Below are 14,913 nucleotides of genomic sequence, written 5' to 3' on the forward strand. Positions count from 1 at the left end.
AAAAGACACGTCACGCGTTCGATAAGATACAAAATACTTAAAAACGACAAGGAGTTCTATGACAGTTGAGAAAAACGACGGGTAATCTATAGTATAATAAAATCTCGGGACATTACAATACTGAGAGACAGAGAGAAGAAGACTAATCTTTTTAAGATTTAAACGCAAGAACAATATACAACACTATGGTGAGCCAAAAACCTATTTTAAGATTCTAAAAACTGGCTATAAGAAAGAAAAAAAAGATTACTATCTCGGACCGGAGAGTCTCACGGCAGAGAGATAATTCTCACTGTTACAATCCGATGGTCCAGATGACGTAGTAGCACCGCCATCCTCACTGATCGACTTAAAGAAGCTTGAGTAAAGCCTTGACCCCATAGTGGAAGAACTTGGTGGCTGAACCACCGGAAAAACTCCTTCAAGCATTTGAACAACTTTGCTCATCGACGGTCTCGTTTGCATGTCTTCTTGTATACACCAAAGAGCAGTTTTCATCGCTCTTTGAACCCTTTCGTCACTCACATCAACATTCTTCATTTTCCCATCAACAATATCCATAAGCTTCCCTTCTTCCATCTTCTTGAAAGCAAAAGAAGGAAAATGGCATTTCTCCGAAGTTTCTGATGGATCATAGTTCTTTCTTCCTCCTATTAACTCTAGCAACACCATTCCGTAGCTGTAAACATCGCTCTTCTCTGAGATCGCGTAGTTTGTAATCCATTCGGGAGCTAAGTAACCTCTTGTCCCGCGCATTGTCGTGAAGACATGGCTTTGTTCGCGGGTCATGAGCTTCGCAAGTCCGAAATCAGATACCTTGGCGTTGAAGTTATCGTCTAACAGGATGTTCTCAGGTTTTATATCGCAATGGACAATCCTTGAATCACAGTCTTCGTGTAGATACGCTAAACCTTTGGCTGTTCCGAGCGCGATGTTAAATCTTGTGTCCCAATCTAACAGAACATCTCCATCTTTTTTCCTAAATATCCATCTCTCCAACGAACCTTTAGATAAGAACTCATACGCAAGAAGCCTATGAGCCCCTTCAGCACAGAATCCTCTGAGCCGCACCAAATGAAGATGATGAATGCTTCCGATTATACTAACCTCGGCTCTGAATTCTTTTTTCCCCTGACCTATTCCTTCAAGTTTCTTCACGGCCAAACGAGAACCATCCGGTAAAGTACCTTCATAAACCGATCCAAACCCTCCTTGACCTAACTTCACCGAGAAGTTATTCGTGGCTGACTGAAGATCTTTGTAAGCGAACCTGATAGGCATCCCGGATAAATTCTCCAAGAAATTGTCCTCCTCTGAACTCTCTTGAGGAGCCTCCAAAATCATCTTCTTTCTCTTATGAATCCGGAAAGCCACAAAGATCAAAACGGCGATGATAAAAACCGTCACCACGACAATGATCACTATATAAGGAAAATGTTTCCCACCATCTTCTCCGTTATCTCCACCTCCCGCACCAGTACTTGCGATCTTGATGTAAGACACAAACCCAGAGCCTCCATTACCAGAGTTTTTAAAGCTTCCAATCCAATCAAACAAGAAGCAGTTACCAGAACTGTTCTGGAAGAAAAGACCAAGGCACGTGCAATTGTTGTTGCAGAAATCTTTACAGCTATCAAGACTCGTTTTCTTGGAGAACGGAGAAGCAAACCCTAGAGCGAAGTAATCTACACTATCCCCAGCATTTACGAGCTGCAAAGGCAATGTTGCATTATCCTTGTCTTTCTTACAGGGAGAAGTGATCCCGGTTTTGCAATCAGACCGAACCCGAGACAACCCTGGCGCACATCCACACACTTTAGAACCCGAGCAGACGTAGTAAGACCCACAAGGCTCGGGTGTTGCGCAAAGATCACCCGGGATTTTGGTAGAAGAATCAGCAGCAGATGCTCCGCTTCCGATATTTGAGAAAGAGATGACACCGTTGCTTCCCAAAACGGCGATCCAAGTTGCGTTATCATCTTTGTTGTCTGTAAATATAAACTGCCATAACAGAACCTGTTTCTCATCAAAGAAGCGCCATGAATTCCCAAGGAGAGACGACGAAGTCACCACGCCGTCTTTGTTTATGATCTTCTCTCTAGCATTCCCCATCGACCAATACGCTTGAGGGGTTAAGCTATTCACAGATAAAACCATATCTCCTGATCTGATCTCGAGAGCAAAAGTCATGTTGCTGGAAGAAGGATTGCTAGTGAGCTTCATGCCTTGTTTAAAAGCTTGATTCGTAATGAGAGTATCTGTGGGATGATCAAAACTCTCCCAGATCGAAGTCCCGTCAACGGAAACAAGAACGAGATTCCCCGAGTCACGAAGCTCCATTCTCGAAGCATTTTTGCCTGAATTGTCAAGTCTCCAAACCTCAGTTCCGCCTTCTTCTCTACGCAGCACAACATTCCCGTTGTCGTCGAACACAAGATTGTCGGAATTGGAAACAGGGGAAGCTCTGTTCGCGGACCAGATCAGTTTCGTGCTGCTCTTGTGGATGATGCTGAGCGTGAAGAGAGTGACAGAAGCTTGTGTAGTTACGAAACCAAAGCCAAAGTCGGAATTGTTGGAATTGAGGAAGATACCGTCGTTGTTGATGTAATTCATCTGAGATCCTGAAAACCCTGGAGTGATGCTCCCGGTGTACGCTACACCGGCGAGTAGAGGATCCGGTAAGAAAACCAGACACGTTACAAAGACGACGAAGAAGACGCCTCTCATGGTCTTCTTCGAAGATGGACAATAATTAAACCCTTTTAAAAAAAGATTAAAACTTTTGATGTCTGGGGATGAGGTCAAATGGATCTGAGAAAGAAATAAAAAAGAGAAAATTCCAGAAAGATGCAAAAAGACAAATCTCAAAGCCCTGGCAGGTGAAATACTAAGATTCATCACAGAACCCGACAAGAAGTAGATTGCTGAGACGGAGATGAGATAAACAGAGTAGAAGCAAACAGAGAGAGAAACAAGAACTCGCCTTCGCGTTGTTGTTACAAAGCTTAAAACTTTCCGAGTTCCGACGATTTCAGACCGGAATTCAGATAGGAAGAGAGAGAGAGAAAGGAGAGAAATTTATTAAAACCCAGAAACTGAAACGAGGAAGATAGAAGTGGGGGGTTGTTTTGTTTTGCCTCTCTGTCTCACAATCAATGATGTTTGAATTTGGTTTGTCTTGATGGAGAAAGACGACAAGAAGGGTTTGAGAGAAGTAGAGAGAGATGCTGAGAGTGTCTGTCTAATTAAAATCTCTCTGAGCGGTTTCCTTCAAATCCGTTTCCTTTTTATCTTTTCCCTCTTGTGAGTTGTGACCGTCACAATACTTTCTTTTTGGACAGATCCGACCACTTGGGGTTAGGGGACTTTTCTATTTTCAACCAAACATGTTCTTAAATTATTCCAAATTCTTGTGACCCTTTGACTTTGTTTAAAGAAGAAGACGATGAAGACCCATCCATCATCTACTACTAATTGTGAGCTAATATTTTGCAAATTGCATCACGGTTGAGGAATATACAATTATGTGCGTGAATAAAATTGCAGATTTGTTGAAGGCCACACATATTCATTTTAAAATAATACATTTAGGATGCCGAATAATTTTATTGTATTCTTGTGTAAATGGTTGAAAACTAAACAATATATATATATATATATATATATTTTTTTTGTGATTGCTAACAATTGTGTCGTGTTAGTCGTTGTGTGGCTAAAATCTGAATTTGGGTTTGTGTTGTTTAGTATGTTTTGCATTCAAAACGACGGATTGAGCTATCACCACCATTCCACCACTTGTTAATTGATTACTCATTAGTTGATGAATCTCTAACCTTTTGTTAGACTAAAAAACTAGTGGATTTATTTTCCACCTGAAAATATATAAATTATAACGATAATAAATGAAACATGTGGAAAAACCATTACTACTCTGTTATCTCTCTCTAGACTGCTGCTGCTTTAAATGAAGAGTCCCTTACAAATTGCAGCATCCAGCTCTTTTTTTCTTAATTTGTGTTTATCTTATCATGAAATGTTATAATTGAGAGAACTCTTCTTGGTATTTTAGAATATAAAGATGGATCAGCAAACGTGAAAATATTTTGGTTTGGTATTAATATTGTGTCTACTTACTTACTTTGACGGATGATGATGAATGATTCAACACAGAACTACTTCCTCTGTTTCTACAGTAACTTTTACCGTAAGAAAAGGAAAACAGTTCCCATCTTTAAATTTTTGTCAACAAATAAGTACCTAACCCTTACTTTATAACACGTTAATTGGCCAAAAAAGAAGAAGATTAAGATGAGGAACGTGGGGAAGTGTGAAATTTTTATTGTTGAAGAGGTGGTTTTGAGATTCTTAAGGTATTTATTTTTTTGGGGAAAGACGGGAGTACGGATGCCAGATGGCACTTAGACGTATCTCCTCCGTGTACTTTTCTTACTTAACTTTCCCCATGGAGATCAAATTCCAAATATACCCCTGGTTGATGAAATGGACCAAATAACTCCTTTTTCACTGCCGACCGACGACGCATGGTTTGGTTTGACTTTAATGGTAAGACTAAGATGTGATCTTTCTTTTTTTTAGAGAGATCAAACAACCTTTTACAACGGCCAACCTTATTGAATACTACTACTACCAAGTGCAAAATCTCTTTACGTCTCGTTTTCTGTGTGTTGTTTATACATAACATAGCCAGAGAGATACCATACCAGCATATTGAAGTATTGCGCGGTCGTTACAAAATGCTACTAGTAGTCTAGTACAATAGAATACGATTAGAAAGATTAGTTTTAGTTTAATTATGATTTGCGATTCTAGAGATGATCATATGCATATGCTTTATTAGTTATTACATCTCTGGTTTTCGATAAAGCCTTCCATTTCCATGGCATGCTCATCGTATTCAGCTATTTCTTCAACCTATATTTCTACCTAATTTTTAAAGATATATCATTAGGATAATCTAAACTATATTATGATGGTTTATCGTATACAAACTACAAAGTAAACGAAACTACAATAACTATATTTTTTAAAAGAATTTGCATCTCATTAATTAATTATTCTCGTAATCTCAAATTTCATTATAGTTGATCACGTACGATATACTCTCTTTATATTAGAATAAATGATTTTTTGAGATTTTCACATAAATTAAGAAAAATATTTAATATTTAGCAATAAATACATTATTATATATAATAAAATATTTTTATAATTATTAACCAATAGTAATTTATCAAAGTTTTAAATTCTCAATCAATGATTTTTGAAATTTATAATTTACTAGTATTAATTGATAAAAATATACAGAAAATCAGTGATACAATAAAAAATTCAAAAAAACCATGTATTGTGATACAAAGAGAGTATAGGTTAATACCTAATCGTCGTTGTTGTTTAACCTCCCCACCCTTTATTAACATCGTTTAATTATATTCTGTCTTTGTAAACCAAGTCAATCATCAGGAATTTTTGAAATGTAGTTAATGTTGTAGCAATATACGAGAGAGTACTGCAGAAAGATACTATTCAACTCATGCATCCGCAGATCCTCCGACTACGAGGGGGTAATATATATTCTTTTGAGGGGTATGCTTATAAGTACCTGTAATATTTCAGTTTTAAATGAATGATATTGATTGCTCAAATGTAAATGTAGTTGAGAGTTGAACTTGGTTTTAATGACCATGACCCGCAATCAGTCTATACGCTCCCATTCAAATCCTCAATTATAAATTATTGAGGAATTAGTTGGCCAATCGCCAAGTGTATTCCAGATTTTAATTATTAAAAAAAACTGAAGCATTAAATTGTAAACGGATCAGAGTGATTCGTCGTGGCTCTAAACAGTGACAGCACAAGAGGACTCTCTAGTCTCTACGTCCCTAAACCTTAAATGCAATTTCCTCAAACATGCATCTTCCATTATCTCTAATATATTTACTTACCCATTTATATTTCTCCACTGGATATGCTGTTGTGTATATATATTTTGGTATATTATTCAATATATGTAACTACGTACTTCTCACCTTGTTCTAATGTTCTAGAAGTCTTTTTATTTATAATAATTAGTATAAGTCAATTTACTTATAATTTATAAGCTCTATGAATATATTTATATATATATATATATATATATATATATATATGTTTGTCTCAATGATTTCCGTGTAGATGTGGAATATATATATTCATTCATTGTAGAACTTAATTGATTTAAACAAAGCTTATCTTACTTAGATGGAGTCGGGATTTATTACCGTATGCCTACCAAAACACCCCACCACGTAAATCTATTTTGAAACAGCATTGTATAGTAGTAAGTTTTCACGTATTCATCAATAAGATGTTTTTTTTTTTTTTGTGAATTAACAACAAAAAATGTGAACTGATCTGGCTACTTTATCAAGAAAGTTTCGTTTTTAAAGAGAGCATAAGTTCAGTTCACACATTGTCTATTCCTTTCTATACAAAAAAAGAAGGAAAATATAAAAGACAGAGAGCTGGTCGAAAGAAGCAGTTAATAGAAAAAGATAAATAGTTTTATAAGAAGACTTGCTTACATTTTAAAAAAATAACATTTGGATATGATCCCCAATATTTAACTACCATTTGTTCTTAATCACGCATTTATAAGGTTTGTTGACAGCTATTACTTTTCAACGTGACATATCGCTTGACTCATTTTCTTACCATCATTATTTTTCTTTAATAATATTTCATCAAATCGTTAGGGATCAAGGTTTGGAGTTTTCTAGTTGACAAGAAAACAAAACATAAGTTGAAACAAGTTTGATTCCACACATTATTCCCAAGCCATGAAATTACACGATATATGTCGAAGGAATGTATCTTTAACTTTTTATCCGTTGTAAGAAGATACAACGTATTTTACATAAAAATACAAACTATTAATTATAAAATGAATATCTGCTATTTATATATATTGACAACTCGATCTTTATGCAGGAGAATACTTAACCACTCGATCTTTACATAAATATGTATCATGATACATCATGATTTTATGAATGCATAGATTATTACGTATGTAGGCATGTGTGTTTACAAGAATCAACAAATGTTATCTTTAGCATATCATTTTAACAAAATAAAAATATTATCTTAACATATCGGTATAGTTCGTCATGTCTCTTCCACTACAATCATACGAATGATCTCATTTGATATCATCATGAACGTGGAAACCGTCAACATATGACTAAGATTTCTCTCTGCACTTTTTTATTAGTTATTACCTAATTCATCAATAATGGTTCGTTTAAGTCCAAGAAATATAATAATTGTTATTATTATATACTAATAATTAGAATCCATGAGAAGTGAGAACGGTCCTTTCGTGTCAAACTAATACGTAGAGAGTCAATTGGTTCACGATTTAATAAAATTGGAACTACTTGGATCAACTTTTAGGTAAGACATAAAGTATAAGTATTATTTGTTTCTTGTACTTACATATAAAATATCTTTGGTTTGACAAAAAAAAAAAAAACATATAAAATATCTTATTGGACAAGGTTGGACAATGAGAAAGAAAAGCTTTACTCATAATCCAATGAGAAGTTACTTTTGTGACAAAAATGAGTAATTACAAAAAGCTTACACTATTTTTAAATCTTACTTTGCCAAATTTTCAACAATGGACTGCTAGGGAAAATGCTGATAAGGGTTTCGTTCCACACAGGTTATTAAGATTCTTATTAGGTGAAATTAAAAATTGACGAGGTCTTCCAGGTTGTCAAGGAATTAGTTTAGTAGTGCTCCAGGAATTGAAATGGGTTCAATGGTTATTAACTTTTTATAAAAGAGAAATATCTTTCCTTTCTTTTTTATAAGTTATAATATGTGCAACTACATTTGTCTATTCATATTTGTACAAAAGATTTAGTTGTTGAGATTGTTTTTGCATCTAAGTTTTTGCCTCTTTGATTCAAATTCGAGTCTAAATGTAGTCCAGCTGGATGATGATATGAAATCATAGAACAATCTACACGTTAATTAATTAACTGTGAAGATTCTTGTTTTGAATCTCATGTGAAGATTAACGTCAAGTTCAGTGGGATTTTGTTTAGCAAAAAAAAAAAAGTTCACTCGGATTTTCTATCTATCGTACAACTACAAACAATTAATTTTTAGCCCACTGGCAACTAAATGAGCCTAAACTGAGTTGGCTCAGAAAAGCCCATATCAGTCCTAGAGTCATCTTCGGTCGACAAAGGATCAGACGGAGTTTGTCTAACTAACGCCTCTCGGTGGAGAATCCAATGTAGCCCATGTAGGGCATTTACTATGCTTGTATTCGTGTGTTTACGATGATGAAAAAAAAAGTAAGAAAGTAATACTTTTATTGATCTGAAATTTGAATGTATTACAGACTCGATTGTATTGTATTACAAAGACTCGATTTATACTTATATGAACCGAACCATTGTGTTGTGATAACAGACTACACACAACTTCTTTGATCAAAAGACACAACTGTAAAACAGAACAACTTGCGTCCCTTAATCAAATAACTAACTTATACAAATGTGTTGTGTTATGTAAATGTGTTGTGTTATGTAAATATGTTATGTTATGCAAATATGTTGTGATACGAGATTTGATTATGCTTCAACACTCCCCCTTAATCATATCTCAGCTTCACTCCAAGCTTTCTTCTAAGCTCTTCAAATCTTATAACATTTAAAGCCTTGGTAAGTATATCCGCGAGTTGATCCTCTCCTTTGCAATACTCAAATTGAATGAGTCCTTTGTGCTCAGCTTCTCTCACGAAATGGTACTTGATCTCTATGTGTTTTGTTCTTCGATGCTGCACCGGATTTCTTCCAATTGCTATTGCAGACTTGTTGTCACAGAAGATGGGAGTCCCTTCTTCAAGCTTTAAACCGAAGCCTTCCAATAGTCTTTGTAACCATATGGCTTGATTTGTTGATGCACATACTACGATGTACTCTGCTTCCGCCGTTGATTGAGCCACTGTTTTCTGCTTACATGACTGCCAACAAAACATAGCTGATCTAAGACTAAAAACATATCACGTGGTGCTTTTCTTGTCTTCAGGACAACCACCCCAATCACTGCCAGAGTAAGCTATTAACCTTGGTGTCTCTTTTCTTGTAAAGAACATGCCAAAGCTTGAGGTTCCCTTGACGTATCTTAACACCCTTTTGACTTCTTGATAGTGCTTCATGCATGGTGATGACATGTATCTTGATAGATAAGAGCTTGCATACATCACATCAGGTCTTGATGCACACAAGTACAAAAGTCCTCTAACAATGCTTCGATACTTCGATGGATCTCCAAATTCTTTGTCTTCATCTTCTCCTCCTTTTATTTTTCCTTGTGGTGTAAGTGGAGTGCTTACACTCTTGCTCTCCTTCATCCCAAACTTATCAATAAGTTTGTTTGCATATTTTTCTTGTGAAAGAAATATGCCACGATCATCTTGTATCTCTTTCATCCCAAGGAAATAGTTCAGCAAACCAGGATCAGTCATCTCAAATTCTCTCTTCATGTTCTCCTTGAATGTGTTGATGAGTTGAACATTGTTTCCGGTGATGATGAGATCATCGACGTATAAGCTAACGATCAACAAGTCTTCTTCTTTCTTCTTAGTGTACAAAGCTGCATCATTCATACTTCTTTCAAAACCATTTTGAATGAAGTAAGAATCTATTCTCCCATACCATGCTCTTGGGGCTTGTTTAAGACCATATAAAGTTTTGTAGAGCTTTAACACCTTTTCTTCTTTGCCTTCTATCACAAATCCAGGTGGTTGTGTGACATAAACTTCTTCTTCAATCTCTCCTTTTAGAAATGCAGACTTCACATCCATTTGATACAATCTCCACTCCATTTGAGCCGCATACGCAAGTAAGGCTCTTATTGTATCATATCTTGAGACATGGGCAAATGTCTCAAGATAATCGATTCCATATTCTTGAGAAAAACCTCTTGCAACTAGCCTTACCTTGTGCTTGATGTGATTTCCACTTGCATCCGTCTTGATCTTATAAATCCACTTTACGCTTATTACATTCTTCTTCTCTGGCATGTCTACTAGTTTCCATGTTCTGTTTTTCTCGATCATTTCTATCTCCTCGCTCATGGCCCTTCTCCACTCTTCATCATCACAAGCTTCATCATAAGTTTGTGGTTCTTCATGAGCAAGAAGACAAACTTCTATATGTGAGCTGTTTCTTTGAGAACCACCTTTTGTCTATTTTCCATGAGCTCTTTCACATTCCTGTATCTCTTTGGAGTTTATGAGTTGTCTCCTTCTTCATCGCTCACATGATCATTGGTTGGAGACAAAACTGGGTTGGAGGTTTCTCTTTCTTCATTGTTCGCATGATCATTGATTTGAGACAGAACATGACTGGAGGTTTCTCCTCGTTGATCTCTTGACTCTTGTGTGTCATTGATGGGTAAGACAATGATCTTATTGACTTCCACTTGTCTATCCCAACTCTACTTCTTATTCTCTTCAAACTCCACATCTCTCGACACTTCAATTTTTTTCATTCTCCAAGATGAGGATTCTATAGCCTTTAGATTGATTGCGATAGCCAACAAGAATCCCACGCTTTGCCTTAACGTCTAGTTTTCTCCTTTTCTGATCTGGAATATGCACATAACATATGCTTCCAAACATCTTCAAGTGTGACACGTTTGGCTTGTGTCCACACCACTTCTCCATTGGGGTCATGTCGTCTTCGATTGCTTTTGATGGTAGACGGTTTTGTAGATAAGCCGAAGTATATACCGCTTCTGCCCATAACTTAAGCGGTAATCCTTGCTCCACAAGCATTGCTCTTGCCATCTCCATCAAGGATCTGTTCTTCCGTTCTGCTGCACCGTTTTGTTGTGGTGAGTAAGGCAAAGTCACTTGCCTATTGATTCCTTCTTCTTCACAAAATTGGTTGAATTCTTGTGAAGTGAATTCACCACCTCCATCGGATCTCAACGTCTTGATGGTACAATCTGATTGCTTCTCCACCATCGCTTTGAACTTCTTGAATAATAAGAAGATCTCCGATTTTCGTTTTAGGAAGTATACCCAACACATATGAGTATAGTCATCCAGAAACAATAGAAAATATCGGTTTCTATCAAGTGATTGGTGTTGCATCCGCCCACATACATCTGTATGCACAATCTCAAGCTTCTCTTTTGTCTTCGTTTGAGATTCTTTTGGAAAGCTTTTGCGTGACTGCTTCCCAAAGTTACATGCCTCACACACTTCCTTCTTGACTTTAAAACTTGGTAACCCCTTTACCAAGTCCTTGTCTTGCATTTGTTACAGACGCTTTCTACTTACATGGCCAAGTCTCTTGTGCCATGTTTCCTCCATTTGTGCATTTGCCGTCATGGCTTCTTCTTCGACTGAACTTAACTTGATCTTGAAGCTCTTGTTTATCATCTCAATATTCAATATCTCCTTGCCTTTTGCATCTTTGATGATGCATCTCTTGTCTTGAAAACGTACTTGATAGCCGCTTGAGATGATTTGAGGAACACTCAATAAGTTCTTCTGCAGACCAGGTACTAAGAATACATTCTTAATGATTCTTTTGCCATGGCAAGTCATGACGTTAATATCTCCTTTACCGGCTGTCATGACTGTATCTCCATTTCCGACTCTAATTGGTACTTTGATACTTCTGTTGATGTGAGAGAAGTACCGTTCTTCTTTCGTCATATGATTTGTGCAGCCACTGTCGATCAGCCAAACATCTGCGCCTAACGTTGTGGTTGATTCCTCACTTGCACTAAACAACATATGATCTTCACTTAAGTCTTCTTCTTCGAGACTTACATGTGCTCTCTCTTTGTTCTTTGAGCGACATTCATTGGAGTAGTGGTCGATCCTGCCACACTTATAACACTTGATGTTACTCTTCTGTTTCTTGCCATGATCGTCTTTCTTCGGGTTTTTTCGACACTTTTCTTCTGTGTGGTTGTTGCTCTTGTGAAAACCACACCACCTCTTGCCTTGATTGACATGGTTGTTGGTGTTGTCTCGTTTGAAACCAGATTCTCTTCCTTTGGAACGCTCCCTCTCTTGTGCTTTCTTCTCTTGCAGTAATTCTCGCTTCTTGTGCTTTTAAGATACCAAGAAGTTCTGACATTGTTAGTGAATCCAAATAGCGAGTTTGCTCTAGGACACTAACAATGCTATCAAACTTGGCTGGGAGAGAGATGAGTATCTTTGTATGAGTTGTGAGTTTGATTTCTTTTCACCATGATACGTTAATTGATTTTCCAAAACAATTAACTTATCGGTGAATGTCTTGATGTCGTCGTTGTCATACATCTTTAGATTTTCATACTCTCTATGCAGTGATTGGAGTTTAACCAATCAGACTTGTGGAGAGCCTTGATATTCATCCTTTAACGCATCCCCCGCCTCTTTTGATGATGCTGCTGCTGCAATTCGTGAGACGATTTGATCAGTTACGGCGGTTTGGAAAATTTGCAAAGCCATCGTATCATTCGCCTTTGCTTCTTCTCTGAGCGTCTTTGCTCTTGCAGTTTCAGGGGTTTCTCCCTCTTGCACCGGTCCAGCCGACACGCCTTCTTCAACCACCGACCATAGTTTTCTGGTTCGAAATATGGTTGCCATCTTGATGCTCCAGAAGTTGTACTTCTCCCCATCGAATATAGGGATCACTTGATGTGAGGAGCCTTGCATCGTCTCTGCTTTTTGCGGATGACGATACGATCTCTCTTGTTATCTCTTTTAGTGTTTTCTCTCTGGTCCTCTCAATCGCAAAGCTCTGATACCATGTTGATGTTTTGTATTTGTGTGTTTACGAGGATGAAAAAACAAAGTAAGAAAGTAATACTTTTATTGATCTGAAATTTGAATGTATTACAAACTCTGATTGTATTGTGTTACAAAGACTCGATCTATAATTATATGAACTGAACCATTGTGTTGTGATAACATACCAGACACAACTTCTTTGATCAAAAAACACAACTGTAAAACAGAACAACTTGTGTCCCTTAGTCAAATAACTAACTTATACAAATGTGTTGTGTTATGTAAATGTGTTGTGTTATATAAATATGTTATGCAAATATGTTGTGATACGAGATTTGATTATGCTTCAACAAAAAGTACATCATGAAGCCTGTCTGGCGATTCGAGACTGATGTAGGTGAAAGGAGAAGAAGAAGAAGACTTCATCGACTGTTTTTGTTTACTTCATCTCTCTATTTACATGGTTACAACTTACAAACACCTAGGACCTAGAGTGGAGACTAAACGACCTAACTAAAGCGTACACATTCCTTCCGACACAAGACTCGCTAAACAAAACTCAATCTTTGCCCTCCTTTTCAGCTGTTGTTGTTGCTGATCTTACTTCGTTTTTGAGTAGGCTTACTAGGACCTAAGCGCAGAGATAGATCACATTCACACCCACCAAAGGTAATGCCACTTGTTGCATCTTTGACACTCGCTGGTCTGCTGTTCTTGGACTTGCACGAGTCAGGGATTTGCCGGAATGTATAACATAAAGGGTAGGCTGAGTACTTGGAAACATGACATTTCTCGACCCGCTTCTCTTGTGCTACTGCAACAAGATTCTTTGGAACAAATTGGTTCGGTTTCATGAATACTTGGGACAAAATGTTGTTCAAGTTAGTTGAGTCTTGGCTAAGATAACATCTCGGGTTAATGTTCCGTTGGCTCCTTGGAGTTTTCCTTGGCGTGCACCCCAAATGCAATGCAGCTACAAAAAAATAATCAAGACTTGCTCACTGATCTGAGCAAATAATCCTCAAGAACTCAGAATAAACAGAGATTGTATTTTATACCTTCTATACAAGGCTGAAGATATTCCCCAGTTTCGGTGGTCTCATCAAGCCGTATGATGGTGTTGATGGCTTCGTTTGTACGGTCTAAAAGGGTCTTCAGGTCCATATACTCAGCCTAACATAAAAGCCACTACAACTATATCAAAAAGATTCTCCAAATGGAACACATTAATTTAAGTACAAATCTAAAATTCTCTCTATCAATTCCATAAATAGTGACATTAAATCTCACTGTTCAAAGAGGGCAATAAAAAGCAATACATAAAAACTGAGAAACAATCTTTCTTTAAACAAATATAGAAATTAAAATGTAAGAAGAAGAAACCTCAGAATTGGCTTTGGAATACATGATTTCTTCAGCTCTCAAGACAACCACAGGGAGCTTCTCTTGCCATTCTGTGTTCTTCTTGGTGGATTGACTGTGAATCTCACAAACAATCCTATATATAAAAAAAAGAATTCAAAGAAGAACTGAGCTGAAGAAACAAACAACACAAAGAAAGACATGCACACACCTATACATACACAGATAGAGATACAAAGTGAGTGAGTAAGAGAAGATGACCTGAAAATCTCTTGGATGAGCAAACCCCTCATGGGTTGGTGTCTGTCACTATGCCAAGCTCTTCTGATACAGTCGTACGGTCTTGGCCCTGGTCTCGGCATCTTTCTACCACTTTCTTTTTCTATGAGTGAGAGAGAGAGAAAAAGAGACAAAGTGAGATTGTTTTTGTCTTCCCCTCTCCTCAGTTTTTCACTTCTCTCAATAATTTGAGTGTGGGGGAGGAAGGAGATAGTCCTGTCAATTGGTCCGGTCCGGTTCGGTTTAGGGTTGCAGTTCAATAATTTACTAAATATATAACTATAGCATTCACCAAATTATCTACTCTCTGTATGTAACTGTTTGATTGATTTTTTGGACTGTGACTGGTCAAATTTAAATAGGACAACTTGCGTCTAACTTGACAAATGTGAAAGGATTGATCTGCCTTTCACATTTTAGTAGTCTCATCTCTAATGAAAAGAAAAAAAGCCGACGAA

General features: G+C 37.0%; 1 protein-coding gene and 1 pseudogene across 2 annotated transcripts; both read right to left on the reverse strand.

The window, feature by feature from the left end:
- Positions 1-65: 65 nt before the first annotated feature.
- LOC104721600 (G-type lectin S-receptor-like serine/threonine-protein kinase SD2-5 pseudogene) lies at positions 66-2,898 on the reverse strand (annotated as a pseudogene). The gene has a single exon (XR_015571768.1). The product of XR_015571768.1 is annotated as a G-type lectin S-receptor-like serine/threonine-protein kinase SD2-5 pseudogene (transcript).
- Positions 2,899-13,135: 10,237 nt separating this feature from the next.
- On the reverse strand, positions 13,136-14,695 carry LOC104721601 (uncharacterized). The gene is made up of 4 exons (XM_087473848.1): positions 14,438-14,695; positions 14,198-14,312; positions 13,873-13,987; positions 13,136-13,787 (listed from the first exon to the last, which is right to left on the reverse strand). The coding sequence occupies exons 1-4, from the start codon at positions 14,536-14,538 to the stop codon at positions 13,393-13,395; spliced, it is 726 nt and encodes a 241-aa protein (XP_087329974.1). The 5' UTR covers positions 14,539-14,695; the 3' UTR covers positions 13,136-13,392.
- Positions 14,696-14,913: the final 218 nt, after the last annotated feature.

This window comes from Camelina sativa, chromosome 11 (assembly GCF_030686135.1).
Source record: "Camelina sativa cultivar CO46 ecotype springtype chromosome 11, ASM3068613v1".
In the NCBI taxonomy this organism is placed as follows: domain Eukaryota; kingdom Viridiplantae; phylum Streptophyta; class Magnoliopsida; order Brassicales; family Brassicaceae; genus Camelina; species Camelina sativa.